Source organism: Natator depressus, chromosome 4, assembly GCF_965152275.1.
Source record: "Natator depressus isolate rNatDep1 chromosome 4, rNatDep2.hap1, whole genome shotgun sequence".
Lineage (NCBI taxonomy): Eukaryota > Metazoa > Chordata > Testudines > Cheloniidae > Natator > Natator depressus.
In genome coordinates, this window is record NC_134237.1 from 120,485,156 (window position 1) to 120,511,193 (window position 26,038).

At 43.4% G+C, this 26,038-nt stretch overlaps 1 protein-coding gene across 4 annotated transcripts in view; it reads right to left on the minus strand.

Moving 5' to 3' along the window:
• RGS12 (regulator of G protein signaling 12) overlaps nucleotides 1–26,038 on the minus strand; it is a 191,392-nt gene that overhangs the window by 18,300 nt on the left and 147,054 nt on the right. For all 4 annotated transcript variants that reach the window (XM_074951772.1, XM_074951773.1, XM_074951774.1 and 1 more), the window contains 9 exons: nucleotides 20,398–20,577; nucleotides 17,634–17,787; nucleotides 15,252–15,328; nucleotides 12,250–12,450; nucleotides 11,032–11,105; nucleotides 5,950–6,076; nucleotides 4,547–4,643; nucleotides 1,912–1,982; nucleotides 1,195–1,348 (listed from right to left, as the gene is read on the minus strand). In XM_074951772.1, the coding sequence (XP_074807873.1) occupies nucleotides 1,195–1,348; nucleotides 1,912–1,982; nucleotides 4,547–4,643; nucleotides 5,950–6,076; nucleotides 11,032–11,105; nucleotides 12,250–12,450; nucleotides 15,252–15,328; nucleotides 17,634–17,787; nucleotides 20,398–20,577 (1,135 nt within the window). The remainder of the gene's footprint in view (nucleotides 1–1,194; nucleotides 1,349–1,911; nucleotides 1,983–4,546; nucleotides 4,644–5,949; nucleotides 6,077–11,031; nucleotides 11,106–12,249; nucleotides 12,451–15,251; nucleotides 15,329–17,633; nucleotides 17,788–20,397; nucleotides 20,578–26,038) is intronic.

A 26,038-nucleotide genomic window follows, 5' to 3' on the forward strand; every position in this document is an offset into this window, starting at 1 on the left:
TATAAGAACGGGTAAAACAAGCTACTCAAGTAGCAAACAGAAATAAATCAATCAAAACGACATTAACATGTTTTGCAGCAACATTCAGAAACTAACAGCCATTCACAACAATGGTTTCAGCTACAGTACTTCCTTGTGTACAAACATACAGACAGTTATTCACTTATATAAAGTAATTCGTGTGCAGCTTTTTGCAGGATCAGGCCCTTTGTTTGAACATCAGGTGGTAATAACGATGAAATTTAAATTTTTGCCCTAGCTAGCATATGTGTTCTGATTTTCACATTTTATTTTGAAGCTAGTGGGATAGGCAACTGTTTCAAATAATCCTTGAGATTGGGGGGTGGGAGGGAGTAATATATAAAGATATCAACCCTTAAAATGATCTTATTCCTTCACCTCCCTGTGACCTTTATTATCTCTCATTTTTTCACATCAGAAAACATACATGGAAAGGCAAATTCTGCTATCATCAGTGAAATCCCCATGAAGTGATCATCTCTCAAAGATGTAATTTAGGGAAGAATTTGGCTCAGAAAATGCAAAATGACCAGTTATGGCACAGCCTTGTCTCTTGTACCATTTCTAGCCACCTTTACAGAACATTTACTGAATGAAAAGTAATCTTTCTGTTCTTGTCCACCACCCCACACAACCACCACCACCCCTTTTCAAGTAGTAGTAATCTGGCTATCATAGACTATGGGTAAAATTGTCAAAAGTGCCAAAGTGATTTAGGAGCCTAAGTCTCCCTTTCAAAAGTAACTTAGGCCCTTAGGAGCCTATGAGACTTTTGAAAAGGGGATCTAAGTCCAGACTTTAAAAGTTGTTTAGGCACCTAAAGATGCAGATAGACATCTAGTGTGTTTTCAAAAGTTCTTAGGCATCTAACACCCATTGATTTCTCTGGGAGTTAGTAACCTCAGCCCTTTTGAAAATCCCGGTAGGCACCTCTCTCATCTTAAGATGCCTAAATACCTTTAAGAACCTGCAGGCATGTTTGAAAATTTTATCCTAGACTTCAATAAATTAGCAGTTCAAAGTTAACAGCAACAAGCATATAAGGAACTTGCCTGTTATTTTCGTCATACAGTGATAAATGCACAGTCCTTATGATTTCCACAGTCATAAACTGGAATTATCATTTTCCCTTGAACACTGATGTTATTACATATACTTAAAAAGTTGACATACCCTCTGCTTCGTCCAAATTAATTTTCTGATATTTTTTTCCCCCAATCTTTGCAAGAGATTCTTCTCTCTTTGATAGCCGAGCATCCCTAGCATTTTTTCCATTTTCGCCTTTTATTTTAATTGAATTAGACTTTCCTAGAGTTCTTCCCTCTCCCTGCATTAGAAGGAAAGTTAAAGTACTTCTTACAATTAGGATATATCACAAAATGTGCGTAATAGATTCTAAGTGAATAAAAAGGATATTTTATAGACAGCTCTCTCTGATTAAAAAATACAACAAATGTTATAGCTTAATCATTACAAAAAAGATTTAACACTGCACACCAGAAAAGAAAAAATCCCATTTACAAAGAGCAAATTGCTTGCACAGCAAAATTTACATTAAAGTAGTAGGCTCAAGTAGTTGCCCTGGCTTTCCAAGAAAGTTAATGGGTTTTGATAAAGATGATCCACTCAGCTGATATAGAAAGCCAAGAATATAAAAGCCATAAAACACTCACTGCTACTCAATTCATGGTTGCACACTGGTGAAAAAGCAGGATTAAACCCCCACAGATGAAGTCTGACAGAAAGAATAGGATGATTTATAGCTCCAGCCAATTCAATTAGGTAATCTGGACACTGTTTTTAGCATAGATACCTGAAGCTTCTACTTTATAATGAGAGAAGAAAATAAAAGGTAATCTGAGTGGCAGAAATCATTTAAGAAAAACTTACTGTAGATGACTGATTTCTTGAAGTGGAAGTTACAACTGTACTTTGTTTTACTGGGGCGCCTTTTTGTCTGTCTGTGAACATTAAACATAAAAATGTCTTCTATAATTATAAACATATCATTTCAGCAGAATATTAACATTTAAAATACGACACATAAAATACCCTGCTATGGGGCCCCCCAGAACAAGCTCTAGTAAAACCAGGGAAGATCAAACTTGACATCCCCAATATTTTTAAGTTAAATCAAGCAGAAAACAACCTAGTCTTTCCTGGATTTTTTGGTGCTTTCAAATCATATGTATTATGAGTTTTTACACCTTTACTGAAAAGACATGGCAGGGGTCAAAAAGCTAAAGGGAAGACAGCTTTTCTTCACAATATTGAGTACAATAGCTGTTAACAAAATACATGAAAAGCAATGAGTGAGTAAAAATCTCTCTTCCTCTCCGTTCCTAAGCTTTCAATTTTCTTGTCTTCTGTGATGGCATAATTTCACTAGATCTGCAGTCACAGGGTTCAGTTTAGATGAAAACTGAGTCTTTTTTTAAAAAACAGGAGATGCAGAAAAATCCATTAAGAAACCCCCAAATCCTTTCAGATCTGCTTTGTGCATCAACTGCCCTTTGGGAATCTCCATTTTTTCTCCATACAGTGTTAAAGTAAGCTCAGGGCTGCTTTAATTTACATCTGCCTGCAACAGACACTGTCATAAATAGAAAGGGAAGGGTAAACCCCTTTAAAATCCCTCCTGGCCAGAGGAAATCTCCTCTCACCTGTAAAGGGTTAAGAAGCTAAAGGTAACCTCGCTGGCACCTGACCAAAATGACCAATGAGGAGACAAGATACTTTCAAAAGCTGGGAGGAGGGAGAGAAACAAAGGGTTTGTGTGTCTGTCTACATTTTGTCTTTGCCGGAGATAGACCAGGAATGAAGCCTTAGAACTTTTAGTAAGTAATCTAGCTAGGTATGTGTTAGATTATGATTTCTTTAAATGGCTGAGAAAAGAATTGTGCTGAATAGAATAACTATTTCTGTCTGTGTATCTTTTTTGTAACTTAAGGTTTTTGCCTAGAGGGGTTCTCTATGTTTTGAATCTAATTACCCTGTAAGGTATTTACCATCCTGATTTTACAGGGGGGATTTCTTATTTCTAATTACTTCTATTTTTATTAAAAGTCTTCTTGTAAGAAAACTGAATGCTTTTTCATTGTTCTCAGATCCAGGGGTTTGGGTCTGTGGTCACCTATGCAAATTGGTGAGGCTTTTTATCCAACATTTCCCAGGAAAGGGAGGGTGCAAGTGTTGGGAGGATTGTTCATTGTTCTTAAGATCCAAGGGTCTGGGTCTGTAGTCACCTAGGCAAATTGGTGAGGCTTTTTACCAAACCTTGTCCAGGAAGTGGGGTGCAAGGTTTTGGGAAGTATTTTGGGGGGAAAGACGTGTCCAAACAGCTCTTCCCCAGTAACCAGTATTTGTTTGGTGGTGGTAGCGGCCAATCCAAGGACAAAAGGGTGGAATATTTTGTACCTTGGGGAAGTTTTGACCTAAGCTGGTAAAGATAAGCTTAGGAGGTTTTTCATGCAGGTCCCCACATCTGTACCCTAGAGTTCAGAGTGGGGGAGGAACCTTGACAGACACAAAGGGCCAAAACCAGCTCAGGATCAGCTTGATGTAGGTTCATCCTGACAAAGCACTCTCTCTTTAATCATGCATCTTTTTCCCTGGTGTATCAGGAAGCATATGTGGCATGAGAATGCCTATGTTGATTCTATGCTGCTCCAGGATCATCTTTCTACTGTGGTGATTCTGTGATGATTTACGAATGTTTAATGCCCAAAATAACTTGGCGGTGTAGAAAGAAGTGGGTCATTTGTGCCTAGTTCCTATATAACACTACCAATAGGGTTATAGAATTTTTAAGGTAAATTACATTTTGTGGTCTGTCTCTCTTCAAAATGATTGGACAGATGACTCTGGTCCCCAAACAAAGTGATAAAATCTGACTCCCCTTCCCCCCAGCCAAATACAGCTCTCTTTATTTTACTCATTTCCCCTTCGAGATCCACCATTCTAAACATTTATTTTAATCTAATCTAAATCCATTAACAAAATCACGTGATTTTTACCTATAAAGGGGGATACTAATGGTACATGGAACCTTTAATCTCCAGGCCCCTGCTCTGAATCCAGTGAAGATCAGTAGTGACAAAAAATAATTATTTAACTGCTGTTCTCTGGTCAATTTGAAGTGAATTAAGTCTTAGTTCAGCTTCTATTTCACAGAGATCCACCACCTCAAAAATCACAACTGGCACTCTTTTTGCCAGTCTCTGCAGAGCCCAAGGATTGCATAGAGATGGAAACTGCACTATCTTCTCACCTTACATGATCCATCTCTCCAGCAGTTGTAGCTGATACCCTAAGTTGTACCTGTCCTGTGGTAAAAGAGATAACTTCATTCTCTAATGAACTAAGTGCTTGTAGGGCACTAAGGAGAAAAAATATTTTTTAAGAGTTACAAACTTTGCTACAAGATGAAAAGTCACACATTTACCTTTAATTCCTATAAAGCCTATAAAAGTCAGGCTTTATGAGGCTTGTTACGCACTTCATAAAAACTTTCAGAACCTCTTACCTCTTCCTTTTGTTGGCTCTTTTTCATATAATACAACTCGTTGACCATCCAGATTAGATATAGGGACACCAAGATCTAGTGGTTCCTGATCCCCATTCTGAAGTTAGATCACAGTTTGTGTAAAATAGAGAAAAACAATGGTTTTCAAAACAACTTGAATTTACAACTTGGTATTTAAAATAGAACACTAGCTAATACAGTTATACTTCAGCGTACCCCCAAGAATCCTCTGCTATCTTCCCTATAATTTTCAAACCAACACTGTCCATAATTGCTTTGATCATAATGGACACGAGTCATTTGTCTGCAACGTATTATGGACTGGCCAGTCTGACAACCCAATGGTAGACCTATAAGCTGTCAACAGTCTGGAGCTGATTTCTGTGCTTTCCAGGTTAATAGGGGCAACAGTTTTAATTGCTCTCAAATGACACCTTCTGGCTGACAGAGGAATGGAAAGAATGGACTATGGAGGAGGCTTATGTTCAGCCTTCCTCAGTTGGGATGTTTTGGTCTGAAATGAAGCCTCTTAAAAGGGAGCAGGAATGGGGGAGGGGGGAGGGCGGGCACAGAAGGCCAAGACAAAGCAGGCCCAGACAAAGCCATAGTCAAACTATCTGAAGAATGAAGGCTATGACTATTGCATATTCTCATCCCAAAACACAGGCAGGTATAGAATACATTTTCATGCATAAAGATGAGCCTATACTAAATTTCTTGGAATACTCTATACTCTTTTCCAGACAAGCGATACTACAGATTTTACACCTGGGTGGGCAAACTTTTTGGCCCAAGGGCCACATCTGGGTATGGAAATTGTATGGCAGGCCATGAATGCTCACGACATTGGGGGTTGGGGTGTGGGAGGGGGTGATGGTTCCAGCTGGGGGTGCGGGCTCTGGGGTTGGGGGCACAGGAGGGTGCTCTGGGCTGGGACTGAGGGGTTCGGAGGGCAGGAGGGGGATCAGGGCTGGGGCAGGGGATTGGGGCACTGGAGGCGGTCAGGGATGCAGGCTCTGGGCGGCACTTACTTCTAGCAGCTCCCAGAAGTAGTGACACATCCCCCGCCTCTGGCTCCCATGCAGAGGCGCGGCCAGGGAGCTCTGAGTGCTGCCCCATCCGCAGGCACCATCCCTGCAGCTCCCATTGGCCGCGTTTCCCGGGAATGGGAGCTGCGGGGGCCGCGCTTGGGGCGGGGCAGCGTGTGAAGCCCCCCAGGTGCACCTATGCGTAGGAGCCAGAGGGGGGACACACTGATGCTTCCAGGAGATGCATGGAGCGGGGCAAGCCCCCAATCCTGCTCCCTGGCAGAAGCCTAAGGGCCAGATTAAAAAGTCTAGAGGGCCGGATGAGGCTTCGGGCCGTAGTTCACCCACCCCTGTTTTACACCAAAAGATACTTACTAGTTTTGCCACAAGTTCATTAAGATTTAAGCCATATTTTGCAACCACAGGCCGTAGAACTTCCGTTACTGGCTTAGTGGGTTTAGCCTTCAAACCAACTGATCTATTGATTGGAACAAGATCCAGCCTGAAACATATCAAATGTTGCAATAAGTGTTTGCTATTCAAATAAACCAAAAGTGAAAATGTTTGTAATCTAATCTAGGAACCAAATAAAGCGAGTTTGGATATAGTGTACTTCCATTAATAAGCAAAAATCCTCCCCACTCTTCTGCAAGCGCAGAGCACCTTCAGCACAGTGGAATCATTGCTGTTTCAGCAGACAGAGTGAGGAAAAGTCAGGAGCCCACATACATCTGTAGTGACTCCTAGTGTAGCTACACAGAGCCTCCAGTCTTTTACCTCTTTCCATGGAGGCTACTTGGACCATTATGATACAGCAGCTGTGGAGTAACTCTGTTCCTGTTCTACTGACTGGTATGTCAGGACAGGCTCTGTGTAATCTGCTGAGACAAGTGGAACCAGCTGGGTGGATGATTGGGAAGAAATATAAACCCAGGGAAGAGCTCAGTGAGGGGTGGCTAGCCAGGCAGGAGAATAGGAGGGTTGTGGCTCTGTCTCTGCTGGCTGACTCAAGCCTCAAAGGCCAGAGGACCCAGTGAGGGGTCGAAGCGGGGACCGGTGTTGGGGGAATTGGGACTGTAAAGCCATTGTAAATCAAAGAAAACAGGTGAAGCACCTTCAAGAGGCGTCTGAGACCCTTTCTTTTGCCAGCCCAAGCACAGGGCGCAGGGACAAGGGGAAGGAAACTTGTGCTGCCCTGTGACACGGAGAAAAATAGTTTTCCCACCTCTCCTAAGGAGGTCCATGGCATCCAGCCCAGCTAGTCAGGCTGGGCAATGGGGAAAGGATTTGAACCACAGCAAAGTCTAATGAACGTCCCAATTTATCAAACTGAAGTATAAATTACTATTTCAGATAAAGTAAATTTATACTCAGGATGATACTGTTTTGTGAGAATAATGACTTTGCTATAAGAGGATTGGTATGAAAAAGCAGTAAGAACAGCCGATAGAATGTTAACCTGTATTAAATATTAATACACTCCTGTTCAGAATCAATTATATCATTTTATAATGCTTTAGTAAAACCACATTTGGAATAAAGTCTCAGTTTAGTTTTAAGTATCAGAGGGGTAGCCATGTTAGTCTGGATCTGTAAAAGCGGCAAAGAGTCCTGTGGCACCTTATAGACTAACAGACGTATTGGAGCGTAAGCTTTCGTGGGTGAATACCCACTTCGTCAGTTGAAATTATGCAATCTCTCCAGACCTAATAATTGTTTTAGAGAAAGAGTAGCAACATATGGTATAACCATTTTAGAGCTAAAATAATTTGAAAACTGAACAAAGCCACAAATAATAAGATTGCTCAGAGTCTTAGCGAGAATCAGTAAATTAATGAAGACGTATCCTTCTATAGAAATCAATCCTACAAAAGTAGACAAGTAACTTATAGATAAAATAAAGAAAATATTAATTAAAATACCGAAGGACTGCTAGGAAATTAAAGTATTTCTAGCTTTAAAAATGTGGTTAAAGAGTACAATAAAGCTAAATAAATAACTTGGTCAAGCAATGCTGAATGGGACAAATAGGTTCATAGAATCAAATACCAGGGTTGGAAGGGACCTCAGGAGGTCATCTAGTCCAACCCCCTGCTCAAAGCAAGACCCATCCCCAATTTTTTTGCCCTACATCCCTAAATGGCCCCTTCAAGGATTGAACTCAAACCCTGAGTTTAGCAGGCCAATGCTCAAACCACTGAGCTATCCCTCCCTGTAACTTATAACAGGTTGACTGTTTATAAGAATGTAAACACTGATGGGGAGACTATTAAGTTAGTGTGTTCCAAGGAATATAAATTATGCCTCTTCCATTTCTAATTCCATTAATCTTCTCCTTTATTTTCAATATAGTTTCTCCACGTTAATCATTGTATGTGCACCACACCATCAAGCCGGAATTCTTAGAAAACAGTGGCCACTGTAGCCACATATGTACTTCCTCATGGTACCATGTGTTCAGCTGGATGGTATATAAAAATGGAACTACAATCAAAGAGATATAAAACTGTTATAGACAGACAGGTTGAAGGGGAACAATTTTCTTATTATGCTTTATTGTAACATCAGCATTTCCCCTGTACATCTGAGAAAAAAATTAATTGACTATTGGAGACTGTGATTTGTTATAGATTCCTATAAAGATTAATTCTAAACTTAATATTTAAGATTGCTAGGCAGCGCTCCAGTTTCACATGTAAGAGAGAAACAGAAACAACGATAGCGATGAACAGAGGATATTTATCTTTGGAGGAAGTATGTTTTAAGTACTCCATTGCAGAGAAGCTAAATTAATTCTTTGCATCAGTTGTCACTGCAGAGGATTTGAGTGAGATTCCCACATCTGAGACACTCTTTTTTGGTGACAAATCTGAGGAACTGTACCAGACTGAGGTGTCAATAGTGGAGGTTTTGGAACAAACTGATACATTAAACAGTAATATGTCACCAGACTGGATGGTATTCACTCAAGAGGAATTCAGATACAAAACTGCAGAACTACTAAGTATGGTATGTAACACATCATTAAAATCAGTGTCTAATCCAGATGACTGGAGGACAGCTAATGTGACACCAGTTTTTAAAAAAGGCTCCAGATGCGATCCTGGCAATTACAGGCCGGTAAGCCTAACTTCAGAACCAGGAAAATTGCTTGAAACTATAGTAAAGAACAGTATGATGAGACACACAGATTAACACAATTTGTTGGGGAAGAGTCAAAATGGCTTTTATAAAAGAAAATCATCCCTCACCAATCTATTAGAATTATTTGACAACCGTTATCCAGTGGAGTTAATGTGCTAAGACTTTCAGAAAGCCTTTGACAAGGTCCCTCACCAAAGGCTCTTGAGCAAAGTACATGGTCATGGGGTTAGAGCAGGGGTGGGCAAACCTTTTGGCCTGAGAGCCACCTCTGGGTTTGGAAATTGTATTGCGGGCCATGAATGCTCACGAAACTGGGGGTTGGGTTTTGGGGGGGGGGGGGGGAGTGTGATGGCTCCGGCTGGGGGTTGCAGGCTCTGGGGATGAAGGGGTGGGGGTGCAGGAGGGTGCTCCGGGCTGGGACCGAGGAGTTTGGAGGGCAGGAGGGGGATCAGGGCTGGGGGGAAAGAGGGGGTCAGGGGTGCAGGCTCCGGGCAGTGCTTACCTCAAGCAGCTCCCAGAAGCAGCGGCATGTCACCTCTCCATTGCCTATGCAGAGGCGCAGCCAGGCAGCTCTGCGCACTGCCCCATCTGCAGGCGCTGTCCCTGCAGTTCCCATTGGCTGTGGTTCCCAAACAATAGGAGCTGAGGGGGCGGCACTTGGGGTGGGGGCAGGGTGCGGCACCCCTTGGCTGCCCCGACACACAGAAGCCGGAGTGGGGACATGCCACTGCTTCTGGGAGCCGTGTAGAGCGGGGCAAGTCCCTGAACCTGCTCCCCAGCTGGAGCACCAGAGCAGGGCAAGCCCCAGAACCTGCTCCCCTGCTGGAGGTCAAGGGCTGGATTAAAACGTCTGGAGGGCTGGATGCGGCCCCCGGGCTGTAGTTTCCCCACCACTGGATAAGAGGGAAGGTCCTCTTATGGATCAGTAACTGGTTAAAAGATAGGAAACAAAGGGTAGGAATAAATGGTTAGTTTTCAGAATGGAGACAGGTAAAAATGATGGGGTCTAAATTAGCTATTACCACTCAAGAAAGAGATCTTGGAGTCACTGTGGATAGTTCTCTGAAAACAACCACTCAATGTGCAGCGGCAGTCAAAAAAGCAAACAGAACGTTGGGAATCATTAAGGAAGAGATAGATAATAAGACAGAAAATATTATATTGCCTCTATATAAATCCATGGTACGCTCACATCTTGAACACTGCATGCAGATGTGGTCACCCCATATTAAAAAAGATATATTGGAATTAGAAAAGATTCAGAAAAGGGCAACAAAAATGATTAGGGGTATGGAAGGGCTTCCATATGAAGAGTGATTAATAAGACTGGGAATTTTTGAGCTTGGGAAAGAGATGACTAAGGGGGGGGATATGACAGAGGTCTATAAAATCATGACTGGTGTGGAGAAAGTAAATAAGGAAGTGATATTTACTCCTTCTCATAAACACAAGAACTAGGGGTCATCAAATGAAATTAATAGGCAGCAGGTTTAAAACAAACAAAAGGAAATATTTTTTCACATAACGCACAGTCAACCTATGGAACTCCTTGCTAGAGGATGTTGTGAAGGCCAAGACTATAACAGGGTTCAAAAAAGAACTAGATAAGTTCATGGAGGATAGGTCCATCAAGGGCTATTAGCCAGGATGGGCAGGGACGGTGATCCTAGCTTCGGTTTGCCAGAAGCTGGGAATGAGCGACAGGGAATGGACCACTGAAGGATTACCTGTTCTGTTCATTTGCTCTAGGGCACCTGGCATTGGCCACTGTCAGAAGACAGGATACTGGGCTAGATGGACCTTTGGTCTGACCCTGTATGACCGTTCTTAAGTAGTTTCAGATAGTTTAAAACTATCTATTAGCTCAACATTTTTATATATAGCTTGCATGAAGTATTATTTCATTTTGAGATAAATCTAAAAAAACAGATTAATATGTTCTAAAATCATTTTTAAAAAATACATGGGAAATACAGGTGTTCCCCCCCCGGTTTCCTGCTGGTAATAGCTCACCTTACCTGATCACTCGCGTTGCAGTGTGTATGGTAACACCCATTGTTTCATGTTCTCTGTGTATATAAATCTCCCCACTGTATTTTCCACTGAATGCATCCGATGAAGTGAGCTGTAGCTCACGAAAGCTTATGCTCAAATAAATTTGTTCGTCTCTAAGGTGCCACAAGCTTACCGAATGTTATTCTATGTTACACTCACCTTTATTTTATTGAACAGATATAACTCAGAATGCATTCTGGAGCATTTACATTAGCTGGAGTGGAAAATGTCACAAAAAGATAATATTTTTTCTCTTACCGAAATAAAGTACGCTTTTCTAAACGTAGATCCCGAGAATCCAAGATGCTACTGTCTTGATGCAATACAAGTGGCTATAGAGCACATGGTTGGAACAAAAGAAGAGAAAATATGTTAAATTGGGAACATGTCACTTGTTATATATCATTTAACAATATGTAACAGCTGTGCAGAACAAAAGAAGCCATTTTAAAATTAGCCCAGGAAGAGAGACAGAACTATTATTAAGCTTTGTGCGTATGGCTATTATTGTATTAATTTACAGCAAGCAACATGATTAGTTTCTTTTTTTCTCTGGCTAGTTCCAAAAGACGTAGGGGCCAATTCTGTGAGGTGCTTAGCAATTTCCTACTTCCGTTAAAGTCAATGGATATTGAGAGCTCTCAGCATCTCATCACAAGGCCTGGGCACTTAAACATAAGGGGCTGAACAAACAGAATGATACATCAGAAAATACGACAAAATAATGTTGGCAGAAAGATTTAAAAGAACAGATTATTTTACAAGGAAGACAAGTAAATTAGGATGATAGTCACAGTTTTTAAATCTAGAAGGGATCATTAGTCTTATCTCTTGCATAACACTAGACAAAATCTTCATCAAGCCCATAACTTTTTTGAACCATAGCATCTCTTGTACAAAGATATCCAATTCTGATTTAAAGACTTCAAATGATGGAGAATCCATCACCTCACTTCATACATTGTTCCAATGGTTAAATATCCTCACTGTTAAAAAAAATACACCTTATTTCTGATCTGAATTTGTCTAGCCTCAGCTTTCAATCACTGGATCTAGTTATGTCTTTTTCTGTCAGATTAAAGAGCTGTCTATCAAAAACTTCTTCTCCATGTAGATACTGTAGGCTGTTATGAAGTCACTGCTTAAACTTCTCTCAGACAAACTTAACAGACTGAAGTTCTTAATCTCCTCCCTCTAAGGCATGTTTTCCAGACCTCAAATCTTGTAGCTGTCTCCTGAACCCTTTCCATTTTTTCAATATCCTTTTAAAAATGTTGTATCAGAAATGGACACAATATTCCAGTAATGATCTCACTAATATTCTTCCATTGAGCAACACACATAAATCCCATTATTGTCAATGTGAAGTCTGAATATAAAGCGGTAGAGTATTCCCCTAAATAATCAATAATCCCATATAGGTAAACTGACTAGGAAGTCTGAGTTTTTGAAAAAAAGCATAGGAACATACAGTACCTTGTCTCCTCCAACTAAAAATAGGTCTACTGCAGCTATGTTAATGCCATGTTTCTCACAGAGCCCAGATAACATCTCTTTGACTGAGAATCCTGATTTAACAACCATTTTACAGGACGAGCCATCCGGAAGGTTTATACAGCAGTATTTTGAGGATTTCTCTTTATCAGGTAAAGATGCAGATACCCGAGAGGCATCAGACTTGTCAGAAACAAAAATGAAAGTTAAGAACAAACACACAATATTACAGTCCAACAAATCAAATTAAGCAAGGGAACACATTTTTAACCATGTTTGGGGTTTACCCTTCCTTCAGAATATTTCGATTACCAGGTAATTGTTTTAGAATTATTTCCACTTAAGACAAAGACGCTACCACAGACCAAACTTCACAAATCTAAACATACTTTAAAAATAGTTGAATTTTTGGATGGCGTTTTGCTTTCAGAAAAAATGTGTAAATCAAAGAACTTCAATATCTTGGGGGGGGGGTGTGAAAGAGAGCCCACCCTGTAGAGTAGAGTAACTTCTTGTGAAAATATATAAAGCATAAATAATTATAAAGTTGCTTAAGTTACAAATAAGTAACTGTCTACATTAACTAATTATCTGCATATGTAATGTACCACTGTTTTCCTATGACAGCACTACAGATATACGAAGATTCTATGTGTAAGATGACTGATGCCTAGAAAAATCAATTTTCTCAAAAATTTTCTGCCACGTTATATACATCAACCAACGTCCTACAAGTAGAAATGCATCACAGAGAAATGGAAGCTGGTAGTCTATGGCCCAGATGCACCCACACAGGTGGCAACAGGCTCCAAATTATGCCAAACTGCACTTCAAGTGCAGCCACCCCAGGAAGGGAGAAGTCAGCCCAGGGGGAAAGCAGGAGGCAGTACCACACTGCCTTCCCTGAAGTTTCCATGCAGCGTTTCTCAAACTGGAGTCCACGTACAGCTGGGGGTCCCCAAGTGTATTCCCAGGGTTCTGTGGGCCCCGCTGATCAACTCCTCCCCCTCCGGAGGTGCCGTGGGGCTAAGGCAGGCTCCCTACCTGCCCTGGCTCTGCGCCGCTCCCGGAAGCAGCCAGCACGACCCTGTGGCCCCTGGGGGAATAACCGCTGGGAACTGCCCTACCAAATTCACAGTTCAATTTGACAAATTGCACGGTCATAGGATTTTAAAAATCTTACAATTCACGGCTTTAGATATTTAAATCTGAAATTTCAAGGTGTTGTAACTGTGGGGGTCCTGACCCAAACAGAGGTTGTGTGGGCAGTCACAAGGCTATTGTAGGGGGTCACGATATTCTCATCTTTACTTCTGCACTGCTACTGGCAGCAGGGCTGCCTTCAGAGCTGGCTCCCAGCCAGCAGCCATGGAGCTTCCTGCAGCCGGGGAAGTTCCCAGAGGTGGGTCTGATCTGGCCCTGGGAGTGGCCTGTGCAAGGGAAGAGAAAGTCCTGTCCCTCCCTAGCCCAGCAGCTCGAGCTCATCGCACGGTAGGAGCCCCCAGCCCAGACCGTTCCCGGGCCCACTGCTTCCCCAACCATGGAGCCACGGGCAGTCGCCCACCTATAAGGCCAGCCCTGCTCCCCCGAAAAGTGATGACCCTCTCCCATACCATGCGACTCTCACTTCTGCACTGCTGCTGGCGGCGCTGCCTTCAGAGCTGGGTGCCTGGCCAGAATCCACAGCTCTCCAGACACCCAGCTCTGAACACAGCACAGAAGTAAGGGTGTCAATACCGTGACCCTCCTTCAGTACCCAGATTTCACGAGGAAAACCAGATTTCACAGTTCGTGATACGTTTTTCACGGCTGTGAATTTGGTAAGGCCCTAATTATAGCCACGAAAAGTCATCTTAGTACACACAAAGCATTGTTTTTACAAGGTAATATTTTGAAGTATTTAATAAACGCTCAGTTTAAATAGATGCTACCAATATGGCTCTTCACTGTTTATTTCTCTGTTTACCCACTAGCATCACATATATCAACAAGAATCCATATGATTCTTAGAATCAAATTTGTAAGTCAAAGGGGTACTGTCAGGATAAAAAAGGATATTTTAAAATTATATTCTTTTATACGCTTTGTTAAAATTCACTTTAAATCTAGGGTTATATTAAATTTTAAGTTTACTTTTCATTATTTATATTGTTTACTTTGTGCATTTCATTCAGCTTCGACTGTGAAGGTGGAACTACATTGTTTATAACTACTGTGTCTTCACTTCTTGTTTCTCCACATATGAGCATGTGCTGTAGTGTTTTAGTTGCAAATGCTGCTGGGGAATGCTTCACTCTTTTATCCCTCAAACACTGGGAACAGAGTCAAGCTATAGTGATCAGGAGGAGGGACACTCAGCTTTGGGGCTGGAGAAAGCTGGGGCATCAAGGAAATGAGCTCAAACTCATATATAGTCAAGAGGAAGAGGACCCAAAAAGCAATTCAACAGGCAATTGTTCATGGCAGAGTTAAGAGCTGCAGTAGCTGGGAGGCAAGGTGGGTCAGTTTGTAAAGAGCTTTAGTGTCCTTGGATTGAAAGACCCTATAAAACCTTTATTATAATGTCCAAAGGAACAGGAGAGTTGGGGTAGCTAGGAGACAGGATAGCTTGTAGATGGCAGGACAATTTTAAAAAGCAGGTATATGAAATGCATAAAAAAGATATTTATCCTTCGATTATAAGCAAGATAGTTTAGGATCACAAGTAGCACTATAAGTGTTCTTTAAAAATATTTAACTATTCATCTGACAACCTGTTTAAACAACCAGACCCTTCTTATTTCACAAAATGAGTATAGCTATAAAAAAAAATTTAAAGTTCAGTCTAAAAATTATTATGAAATTTACATTCAAATACATATATACATTTTGTTTATTTATACTATTGCAGAAAAATGGGGCTATTATTGATTTCCTAGGTAACAATCACTCCCATTTTTTTTCATTCCTCTCATACTATTTGATTCTAAGGAGCTGGCCCTTACCAGTTCAAGACTTGCAGCTGACGACATAGAGCCTTGTGATTCACGTCTGCAAAATAATCCGTTGGTATGCATAGAATCTGAGAGTGGGAAAAGCAGAGTGATAAGTAGAAATGCTTGCTTTTACTATTCATTAAAGGTGCTACAAAACCTCAAGTCATCTGGCTAAAATATTCATTTTCTGATCTGGGAAAGAAAAATTCCAAATCCTTGTACTATCTTCACATGCTGAATATTTAAACATCTTTTAAATGTAATTATTTATTGCTTATATAACACTACAGGTGTTCATGGCTTTTTGAAAAGACAAGGTCCCTGTTCTTGGAGGTGATTGCCTATATTTTAAAAAGTGACTACCAATTTACAATACCTTCAAGGTGCATACCAGATCCCTGAAAATCAGGCTCTTTTAAGGTGTCTCAAGTTGGACACCCAAAAATTGAGAACTGAATCCCTTGTCACTTATTAAAGTTTAGATCTATAACCTTAGTATCTGATTCTACAGCCCTCATTCATGTACATGGCCCCCCTGACATCAACGGGACAGCTCACAAGGCTTTTTCAAGAACCATGGTAGGCAGATGGTGGGGAAGAAGAAACAGCAGTATATACAATGCCTTAGAGTAGCTGACTGCTGCAGTGGATTTCAGAATTTGTAGTTTTGTTTTTGCAATTTTTTTTAAAACTGTTTGCCTGTTAATTGTTTTGTGCAAGCCTCTGCAGTTGCCAAAATGTGGTGCTCTTTCATTGCAATGAACTACAGAGATGCAAATACTTTCACTAATAGAAATTACTTCAAACACAGTGCAATTAGCCCAGACCTCATTTATCTAAAAATAGTTTAGTGTTGCCCTCATACAAGAGCTGCAATTTTCTCAACAAAAGCTACTGACTGACTAGCAGTTGAATGAACAGGCTACACAACCCAGTCTCTGCCAATTAGATTGTGTTTTAGTAACATTCTGTGCCTGTGGAATTCATTCTCCCTCCTTAAATTTTTCCTCTATGCCTCCTTCAGGGATTTTGTTTTGTTTTTTTATAGGGAGAAGTAATTTCCCTATCTGTAAACTAGGTTTCTACAACAAAGCACTCACCACTTTGATTCAGTGACGGTTTCCTTCTGCAGTTCCAACTTACTAGACAGAGTGAAAAATCAACAGCTTGCAAAATTTTCTTTTCTCAGCTACACTCCTAGTAGAGGCTGGTTTCTGTGATTTCTTCAGCTGGATTGCTCCTTAGCTTTTTAACACACTTACAATAAAACTCAGGTAACAGACCTATAGAGTAAATCCCTTCCAGAAAACATTTCTTCCTATGGAAACTGAAAGCCCATATTTTAAAATAAGGGTCTGAGAGGAACATCCCAATCATTTGTGAGAGGATGTGGGAACTTGCGCACTGTGACCATGGTGCCTACAAAACACAATGCACTAACTTTCTGATGAACTATCCTGACTTGGGGGAAAGGGAACTGGAATATTTTGGTTTTTTTTACTCCATGTCTCTGCTTTGTTTTATCTTCTAAAAGTTACTTTGTCCCTGCAAGATGAACAGCTTGAACCTGTACAACCATGCTGTAGGACTGCAGTAGGGAGGCTCCTTTGAAGAACTACTCACCCCAGACAGAGAAGTGCTGGAGAGAAAGGGGCTGCCAGAAACTGGCTCAGAGATTGCATGTGACGTCACCTGCTGTGAATGGGAGGCAACAGTTTCAGTTCCTAATGTTACCAGCCTGGTTGAAGTGGGTGGACTCACCAATCTAACCCCAAGGTAAAGTGGAGCTAAAGTCTCCTAGTCTGCCACAGACCTGCTTGTAAGGAGCCAATCTGTCTGCCCTGAGATGGGAGACAGACTCTGTAACTCTGGATCTACAGTAGTTGGTCGTGAAGGGAAGCAAAAGGAGCACCACAATTGCAGCACCATGAACTTCAGCTGAAGGAACTTGGGCATAGCCACACCTATGGCTTTATTTCCATATCTAGCTGTTTGGCCTTCATGGAGGAGTCAAGGTAGGATATGAATGTAAGAGAGGGTGAGAGTCAACTTACAGTGAGAGTGCAACTGGGTGGACAGAAAAAAACCTCTTGGAAATTGGTGAAAGCACATTTAAACAGCTGAGGGAAATCCCATTGGTCCAGAACATCAAAATAATATTATCAATTTCTCATTCCCCAGCCTTTTGTCTACAGACCTCCAGGACTGTTCCTGGCTATTGTGGTGCAGGACATCACCATTTCCCTCTGTCACAGCTCAGCAGATCATTAAAAATCTGCTCCAGGTCATGTGTAGTAATGAGGTGTAGATTCCTTGCTGAGTGTTAACAGTGGGAGCAATTCTGTCTGTTGCTGAAGCAATCTTGCAACAAAGCAGGACTTGTAAACTCACCATTTTGGTAGTCATCATTTTCCCTTTTTTTCTGCGATCTCCCCACACTCTTACTTCTTGACCAGGAGAAAAATGTCCCTTTTTTTTTCTTCTCAGCATCTTCCTCTCCAGATTCTTCATTTAAGGACCTTCCTGACTTTGATTTTCCAATTAACTACCATCAAAACACAGATAAAACATTAGCTGGAGCACTCTTGCAAATACATTGTCTAAAGCATGGATTCTCAAACTCTCCCAAAGTGGACTATATCTGAAGAGAGAGAGTCTGGTTGATTGTCTTTTTGCCTTCTCATTATTATGTACGCCAGTTCCCCTGAGACTGGTAATCAAAGAACATGCCAGCACAACAACAAAAACTGCTCATATGGAAAAGTAATATTGCGAAAAAGTGACACAGCTGGAAACAAAAAGAAATACCAGCATAATGTGACTAATCAGCTCTCCACAGATTACTGGCAGTCTATGGACTACAGCTAGAGAACTAATGGTTTAGCAGGGTTATTCGATTTCCATTTACTTGGTTTTAAAAAAAATATATAGAATTTCATATACTGTGTAGCAATCTACCTAGGCTTGAAATATAAATTAAAATTAAATACAGGTATCTGATAATGTCTTCCTTAACTAGCATTTACTTACATATAACAAATAATAGTCAATGATGAAAAGTATTAATGCAGATATATTTTTAATAATGTTATGCCTACATTTTCTTTTAATGAGCATTTATCTTTTTCACATTAAAATATTCTTTAAATGCTGAATTAAAGAAAAAACAACCTCTACCCATAAAATAGCAGATGTCCCAAAAATACAGTGGCTGACATAAAAAAAATAAAGAGTTAAAAATTACCTTTACAGCTAAATAATGAATACTGTGGTAACATTATCTAGTTGCAAAGGTAAAACTCTCACATTTTAAAATGGTGATCAATGACTGGGGAAATAAGAATGAGCAAAGTTCTGATTCCTATGAAAGTATTAAAAAATTTTAAAGCTTCCAAATCTTTTGGAGTTTTTTTAATTTTTATTTACCTAGACAAATTTTATAATAAAAAAATGTTTAAACAACATGAAGAATTTGGCTGAAAACAGGCCAGGAAATTCAAAGAGTAAACTCATCAGTTACCAGCACAGACATCCAGTCACTGCCAGGAATTCTGGCTTTCCAGATAGGACTTTTTATTATTAATTAATTAATTATTATATCATGTGGGATGAAGGTGTGAATTATTTCTTCTGAAAGTTACCAGATTAATTCAAGTCCTCTTTTTCCATGGAATAGTTGCATCAGAAAAGCAAACTTCCCACATTGCCCTAACCAACATGCATAAATCATATTCTACAGCAATAACCTTTTCACTTTGAAGGTTAAATATATTATTTCAAAAATCAAAGGGCAACAGTCAAGATTTGGGACAAATTCTCTGCTTCTCTGCTCAAAGGTAGCACAAAGAAAGCAGAAACCACCTACAAGTCTCCAGCTGGGGATTCCACAGGTATAAGGGAATCCCAAACAGGCAAGAGACCTGGTGTAGTCAACTCTTATATGTATCATCCCACAACTCCTGGTGCAGAAGGATGTGACAGGCATAGGGAGAAGTGGGTGGAGCATGCTGGCTATCCCGCTAGCATGCTACCTTAGGAGACCATTGTCAGTTGATGCAAGTTAGAGCAACTCTAGAATATTCTCCAACCTGTGTTGGAGCAGAGAATCAGGAAGCTGTAATTGGATTTTGGTTTTCACCTTCTCCTCCCCTTCACCTCTCTAGGATTGTGTGGTGGAGGAGGATGTCTTTTGCTACCTGCTCTCTGATGCTCAGGTAGAGACAATCAAGTGCTTTTATCATGCATTCCTTAGGGCTCCCACAACCTGTCAGGGGAACAGATAATGGAGCAGCCAAAGCTCCCTCCTCTCTCCCCTTCAATGTACCAGGTGGCCAACCCGTGACGTTGTGATTATCAACTGTAGAGAACTGCTGCTCAGTGTCCCCTACTTCCTTCCTGTAGCAACAGGGCCGATTCAATCATTTCAGTTTAAAAATCTCAGAACATGGCTCATAGGTAGTTTTCAATTCATATATATCATCAGATACAAGCTTTCTTAACACAGTCATCCTTAAGGATCAGAAGCTGGATACTACTCTAGTAAAGGGATAAATTCTAAGGATGAAAGGGAAGTTCATTTTCCTTCATTATTTAACCCTTGACCTCTCCGCTGGATGGACAGCAAGGATGATATTTAGAGACAGTAGCAGTGATGGGTGTTGTGACGTAGGCAATTGTCCACTGGGAACTTGACTGAAATTACCAACTCACTCCACCTAGGTCATTGAAAGCACCCCTCAATTGTACTAGTATTCACTACTAACCCTGGCTGAATTGTAACTGGCTACCTGCGGTTGAAAATACCAGAACTTAGTTTCCTAACAATTGTGGACTTCAATCAAAATCAACTTCTGAATTAGCGCATGAAGTATAATTACCTCATTTCATTAGCTGTAGAACAAAATGTGTTTATTTAGGCAATACATAAGGGAGTTAGTAACTTCTGTTATAACGGATAAAAACCTATCCACAAATAAAACAATTTGTACATTAAGACTTGGCAACTAGATACTTTGTCAGCATTAGTAAATATGAAAACTCATTAGCTTCTATACATTCTTGTTGATCTTCTAACAAATTTGGGGAGTGGGAGGAGAAGTTCAGCTATAGATAAGAACTTAGTTTTCAGAAAAGTAACAATTTAATCAAAAGTCACCTTTTTTGGTGTTGAGGTATGGGACCGCTCTGAGCTGATACTGTGTTTAGATGTAGGGCTGCTGGGAACACGCTGTGGATCAGGAATAGGGCGACCTTCTACTTCAGCCAGAATGCATTCTTGGTAAAGCGGGGATTTCAGAAAGCGAGTATAGCTATCAAACTTCATCAGATTAAAAATCTGAAATGTTAAGTGCAGTGGGATAATGGTTATACAAGATTAAATCTCATATGAAAAATGCAGGCCTATTTTTCAAGAATTATGTTCTTAAAACTCAGAGCATTAATGTGAAGACAGATATCAGACTTACTTTTGTTGAAGTCAGTGGGAGTTGTGCACCAATTTCAAATGAAATAGAACCGAGTCCTAGTCTCTTAGCATAAGGCTTTATTTTTACATAAGGTCCAAGAATGGTTAAAATGAAAACCAATGTAGATTGAAAAAAAGGTTACTTACCTTTCGTAATTGTTCTTCAAGATGTGTTGCTCATGTCCATTCCATTCTAGGTGTGCATGCATTCCATTCTACATGTGCGGCTGTTGAAGATTTTTGCCTTAGCGGTATCCGTAGGGTCAGCTGTGGCGCCCTCTAAAGTGCTGCGCTCATGTGTCAGTATATTAGGCACTGCCGGCCTTGAGCCCTTTCAGTTCCTTCTTGCCGGAAACTCCGACACAGGGGCAGGAGGGCGGGTAATGAAATGGACATGAGCAACACATCTTGAAGAACAACAGTTATGAAAGGTAGGTAACTGTTTTTTCTTCTTCGAGTGCTTGCTCATGTCGATTACATTCTAGGTGAGTCACAAGCCGTATCCCTGGAGGTGGGCTCAGAGTTCATGGCTGTGCGGCTTGCAACACTGCTCTACCAAAGCTAACATTGTCTCAGGCTTGCTGGGTAAGCGCATAATGAGACGCAAACATGTGGACAGATGACCAGGTAGTGGCCCAGCAGATATCCTGAATTGACACCTGGGCCAGGAAGGCTGCTGATGAAGCCTGCGCCCTAGTCAAGTGGCCAATCACAGTTGCCGGGAGAGGCACCTTCACCAGATCATAGCAGTAACAGATGCAGGCCGTGATTCAGGATAAAATCCTGTGAGCAGAGGCTGCGCAACCTTTCATCCTGTCCACCACTGCAACGAACAACTGTGTTGACTTGCGAAATGGCTTAGTCCTGTCAATGAAGTAAGCGCTCTGATCTCAGAGACCCTATGGGCAGACGTTATTGTGACCAGGAAAGAAACTTTCCAGGAGGAGGAGGAGGAGGAGGAGGGAGCAGGAAGCTAGAGGCTCAAAGGGAGGACCCATGAGCCGTGACAGCATGAGGTTCAGGTCCCAGGGTGGGATGGGATCCCCGATGTGCAGGTAGTGACGCGCCAGACCTTTCAAAACCCAGTTTGTCATGTCATGAGCGAAGACCAACCTGCCCTGGAGCAGAGGATGGAAGGCCGAAATAGAGGCCAAGTGGACAAGGACAACCGTTGGAGCTTGAGATGCAGAAGATAGTTCAGGATCGCCTGCAGAGAAGCCTGCTCAGCCCGGATACTACGGTCTGAGGTCCAGCACATAAACCTCTTCCACTTGGCCAGGTAAGTCACTCTGGTCAAGGGCTTTCTGCTACCCAACAAGATCTGTTGGACATGGGCTGAGCATTCCTCCTCATTCAGCCATGCCGTAGCCATGCTGTCAAGTGCAACGCCGCCAGATTTGGGTGTAGAAGACTGCTGTGGGTCTGGGACAGCAGGTCCGGCCAGAGGAGTAGCTGCAGCAGGGTGGCTACTGAAAGATCCAGCAGCATGCCGGACCAGTGTTGTCAAGGCCACGCGGGGGCTATCACAATAACCTTCACCCTATCCTCTTTGATCTTCACAAGGATTCTCTGGGTCAACAGCACTGGCTGGAAGACATACATCAGGGCCCCCAACCACGGGAGCAGAAAAGCGTCTGACAAGTAGCCCATGTCCATCCCCCGGATCAAACAGAACACGTGACATTTCCTGATCTGATGGGATGCAAATAAGTCCACCTGGGGAGTCCCCTACCTCCAGAAGATCATACTGACTGCCTCCGAATGGAACAACCACTCATGGTGAAACAAGAAGGTCCTACTGAGGTGATCTGCTAACATGTTCCTGGTCCCGGGCAGATGCACGGCTACCAGATGAATAGCATGCTGCACACAGAAGTCCCAAAAGTGGAGAGCTTCTTGGCAAAGGGCTGACCATCTGGCTCCGCCCTGCCTGTTGATGTAATACATCGCAGCGGTATTGTCCGTCAGGACCTGCACTACCTTGTTCCCCAAGTGAGACAAGAAAGCCTGGCAGGCCAGGCAAACCGCTTTGAGCTCTCTGACGTTGATATGGAGGGCCAGATCGGTCCATAGCCAGCAGCCTTGCGTGCTGAGATCGCCCAGGTGGGCTCTCCACCCCAGGTCCAAAGCATCAGAGGCCAGGGTCAGCGACAACGATGGGGCCGTGAAGGGAACTCCCTCCAACACCGACCCGGAGTCCAACCACCAATCCAGGCACAACCAGATATGATCCAGCGCCCTGACTACCCAGTCTAGGTCATGTCTGTTGGGTATATAGATCAACGCCAACCACACTTGCAGAGGCGGAGATGGAGCCAGGCATGACAGACCATGTATGTACATGTGGCCATGTGGCCCAACAACCAAAGGCAGGTGTGAGTAGTGGTGAGTGGGTGGTTCTTCACATGGGAGATCAGGTCCAACACGGCCTGAAAACACGCCTCCGGAAGGAAGGCTCTGGCTCATGTGGAGAACCCCCCCAATGAACTCTATTCATTGGACCAGCCTTAATGTGGATTTTTTCTTGTTTGTCAACAGGCCCAGGTTGTGACAGGTGGAACACACCAGACTGATGCTCCTCTGCACTTGTTCCTGAGACCAGCTCTTGATGAGCCAATCATCAAGATATGGAAAGTCCTGGACCCCTCGATGCCTCAGGTAAGTGGCCACTGGCGCCATACATTTTGTGAACACCCTTGGCGCCGATGAGAGGCCAAAGGGCAGCGCCGTGAATTGGAAATGGCGTCCACCCACTATGAAACGGAGGAAACGTCTGTGATCTTGGAATATGGAAATAAGTGTCCTTCAAGTCAAGGGTGGCGTACCAGTCTCCTGGATCCAGGGAGGGGATGATGGAGGCCAGGGAGACCATGTGAAACTTCTACTTCTTGAGGCATTGCAGGTCCAGAATGAGTCTGAGGCCCCCTTTTGCTTTCAGGATTAGGAAGTAGAGGGAGTAGAATCCTTTTCCTTTCATGTCCCGAGGGACCTCCTCTACTGCCCCCAAGTGCAGGAGGTTAGCCCCGAGATACTATCAACAGCATCCAGTGGTCCGAGGTGACCTGAGACCAGGCCGAATGGTAGGGATGAAGATGGTCGAGGAAAGAACAACGTGGATCCGGGGAGCTGACTGGGGTGTCACTCTCGAGCGCACCTTCAAAATGAGTGCTTCTGGTCCCTGGGATACTTTGCCAGGCCGGGCTGCGGGGATGAGCAGGAGGAGGAAGGGCAGTGACTAAAGCTCGTGTCTCTATCCCTTCTCCTCACAGACTTCTGTCGAGGCTGCCAAGGCCTTGGTGGTGGCAACCGGAATTTCTTCCTCGCTGATTGTGGTATATGCAGACCCAGGGAACGAAGGGTGGCCCGAGTGTACTTTAGGCCATGCAGCTGTGCATCTGTCTGCTCTGCGAAGAGACCATTCCCATCAAATGGGAAATCTTGAACTGAGGCCTGCATTTCTTGGGACAGGCCAGTGGTCTGAAGCCAGGAACCGCGCCTCATGACCACCCCAGCTCCGAGCCAGCTGTGTCCCACACCATTTGAAGGAAGTACTACTGCAGTACCCTCCTCCACCATGGTGCCAAACTCCTGGCCCAAGTCCTGGGGCAGGGACTCCTTGAACTTACGGAGGGAGTCCCATAAGTTAAAATCGTATCTGCCCAAAAAACCCGGTGGTTCACCATCCAGAACTGGAGGCTGGCTATTGTATAAATTTTCCTCCCAAAATGGTCCAGCCTCTTGGCCTCTTTATTTTTGGGGGTTGAACTGCTGTGTCTCTGCTTGTCCTTTTCGTTGGCCACGGAGACGACCAGCTAGCCTCGAGCTATGTACTCGAACCCCTTGGCTGGGATGAAGTACTTTTTCTCAGCCCTCTTGGAGGTGGGAGGGATGGACAATGGGATTTGTCGGAAGGCCATGGCAATTTTCAAGACCCCCTCATGCACTGGTAGTGCAACACGAGCAGGGGTAGACACCAACAGAACATTGAATAGGGTGTCTGCATGCTCAGCCATTTCCCCTACCTCTAGGCCCAAGTTCTCGGCCACCCATCAAAGCAGAGCCAGGTACTCTTTAAAATCATCCGGCGCGCCCAGCACCGCCTCATCCAGGGATGAGGAAGACTGTACTGCCCGGGAGAGGCCCCAGGGCATCATCACATGTGGAGGAAGGGGGTTTTGGGGCGGACACTCGCTCCTCTACCATGACCTATGAGTGCTGTCAACTGTTGCTCCGAGGCGGTGGCTGATGAATGGTACAAAGAGGGCATCAGCATCACAGGCATGCTCCACGCACTCCAGTAGGGCCACTGCGTTGGCCACTGGTCTTGTTGCCAAGGCAGCATTGCAGAGGTTGACAAACCCTCAGATGCTCAATTGCACTGGTGATGCCTCAGCGAGGGGAAGAGCAGTGAGTGCCCATCACGAAACCCCCTTCCTTCATGGGGGATGATGCCGGCGGTACAGTCATCCTCATCCCTGGACAAGGCGGTGCCTGATTCTGTCGGCTAACCATCGCCACTGGAGACCGGTACTTCAAATAGGAGGACCAGGGGGACCAGTACCGCAATGGAGATCGTTCCCACAGTGTGGGGGATGGGGTTCTGCACCGAGAAGACTACCGGCAGGAAGATGAACAGTGCCAGCAATATGGTAACCAGCACCTCCCCCTAGGCGACCCACATTGAGAGGGTGGAGACCGTGATTGCGGTGCTGGTGATTTGGGGTGAGCCGCAGAGGACCTGGGCTGCGAAGCCAGAGATCCGTGTTGGAGAGAGTTGGAGAGTACTGCCTTGGCTCTGAGGATCGGTGGCACTCAACTGCCCTCTGGGTGGTCCTGATGACTAGCTTGCTCTCATAGGGAGCCTTTGCCACTTCCTGTGGCACATGAGGTGCCGCAGAGCTGGTAGAGGCCTCTGCTCTCTAGGCACAGGGAAAGCCTGGGAAGGCGTCAGTCCCGCCACAAGTCTGGGTCTCCTACTGCTCCCAGGAGTCAGTGGTGGATCCCTTGTGGCGGCAGGGGCCCCGATTGGGGAGACACGTCCATGTGGCTTTGGCGTGGGTGGGCAGCCTGAACTGGGCCCTTTGCCCTATACCCAATGGCCTTTCTTGCCGGGTGCCAGGGAGCCCTGCTTCTTGGCCTTCTTTTTGGGCACCGGTGACAGAGAGTGGTGCCGGGTGGAGCTCAGTGTCGGGGGTGTGCTACGCACCCAGGCCGAGGTACTAGGGGTAGAGTCCGGCCAGGAAGGTTCGGAAGCTGGGTGGCAAGCAGCCTCCATGAGGAGGGTCCTCAGATGGATGTCGCACTTTTTCTGGGTCCTGGGTCAAAAGTTTTT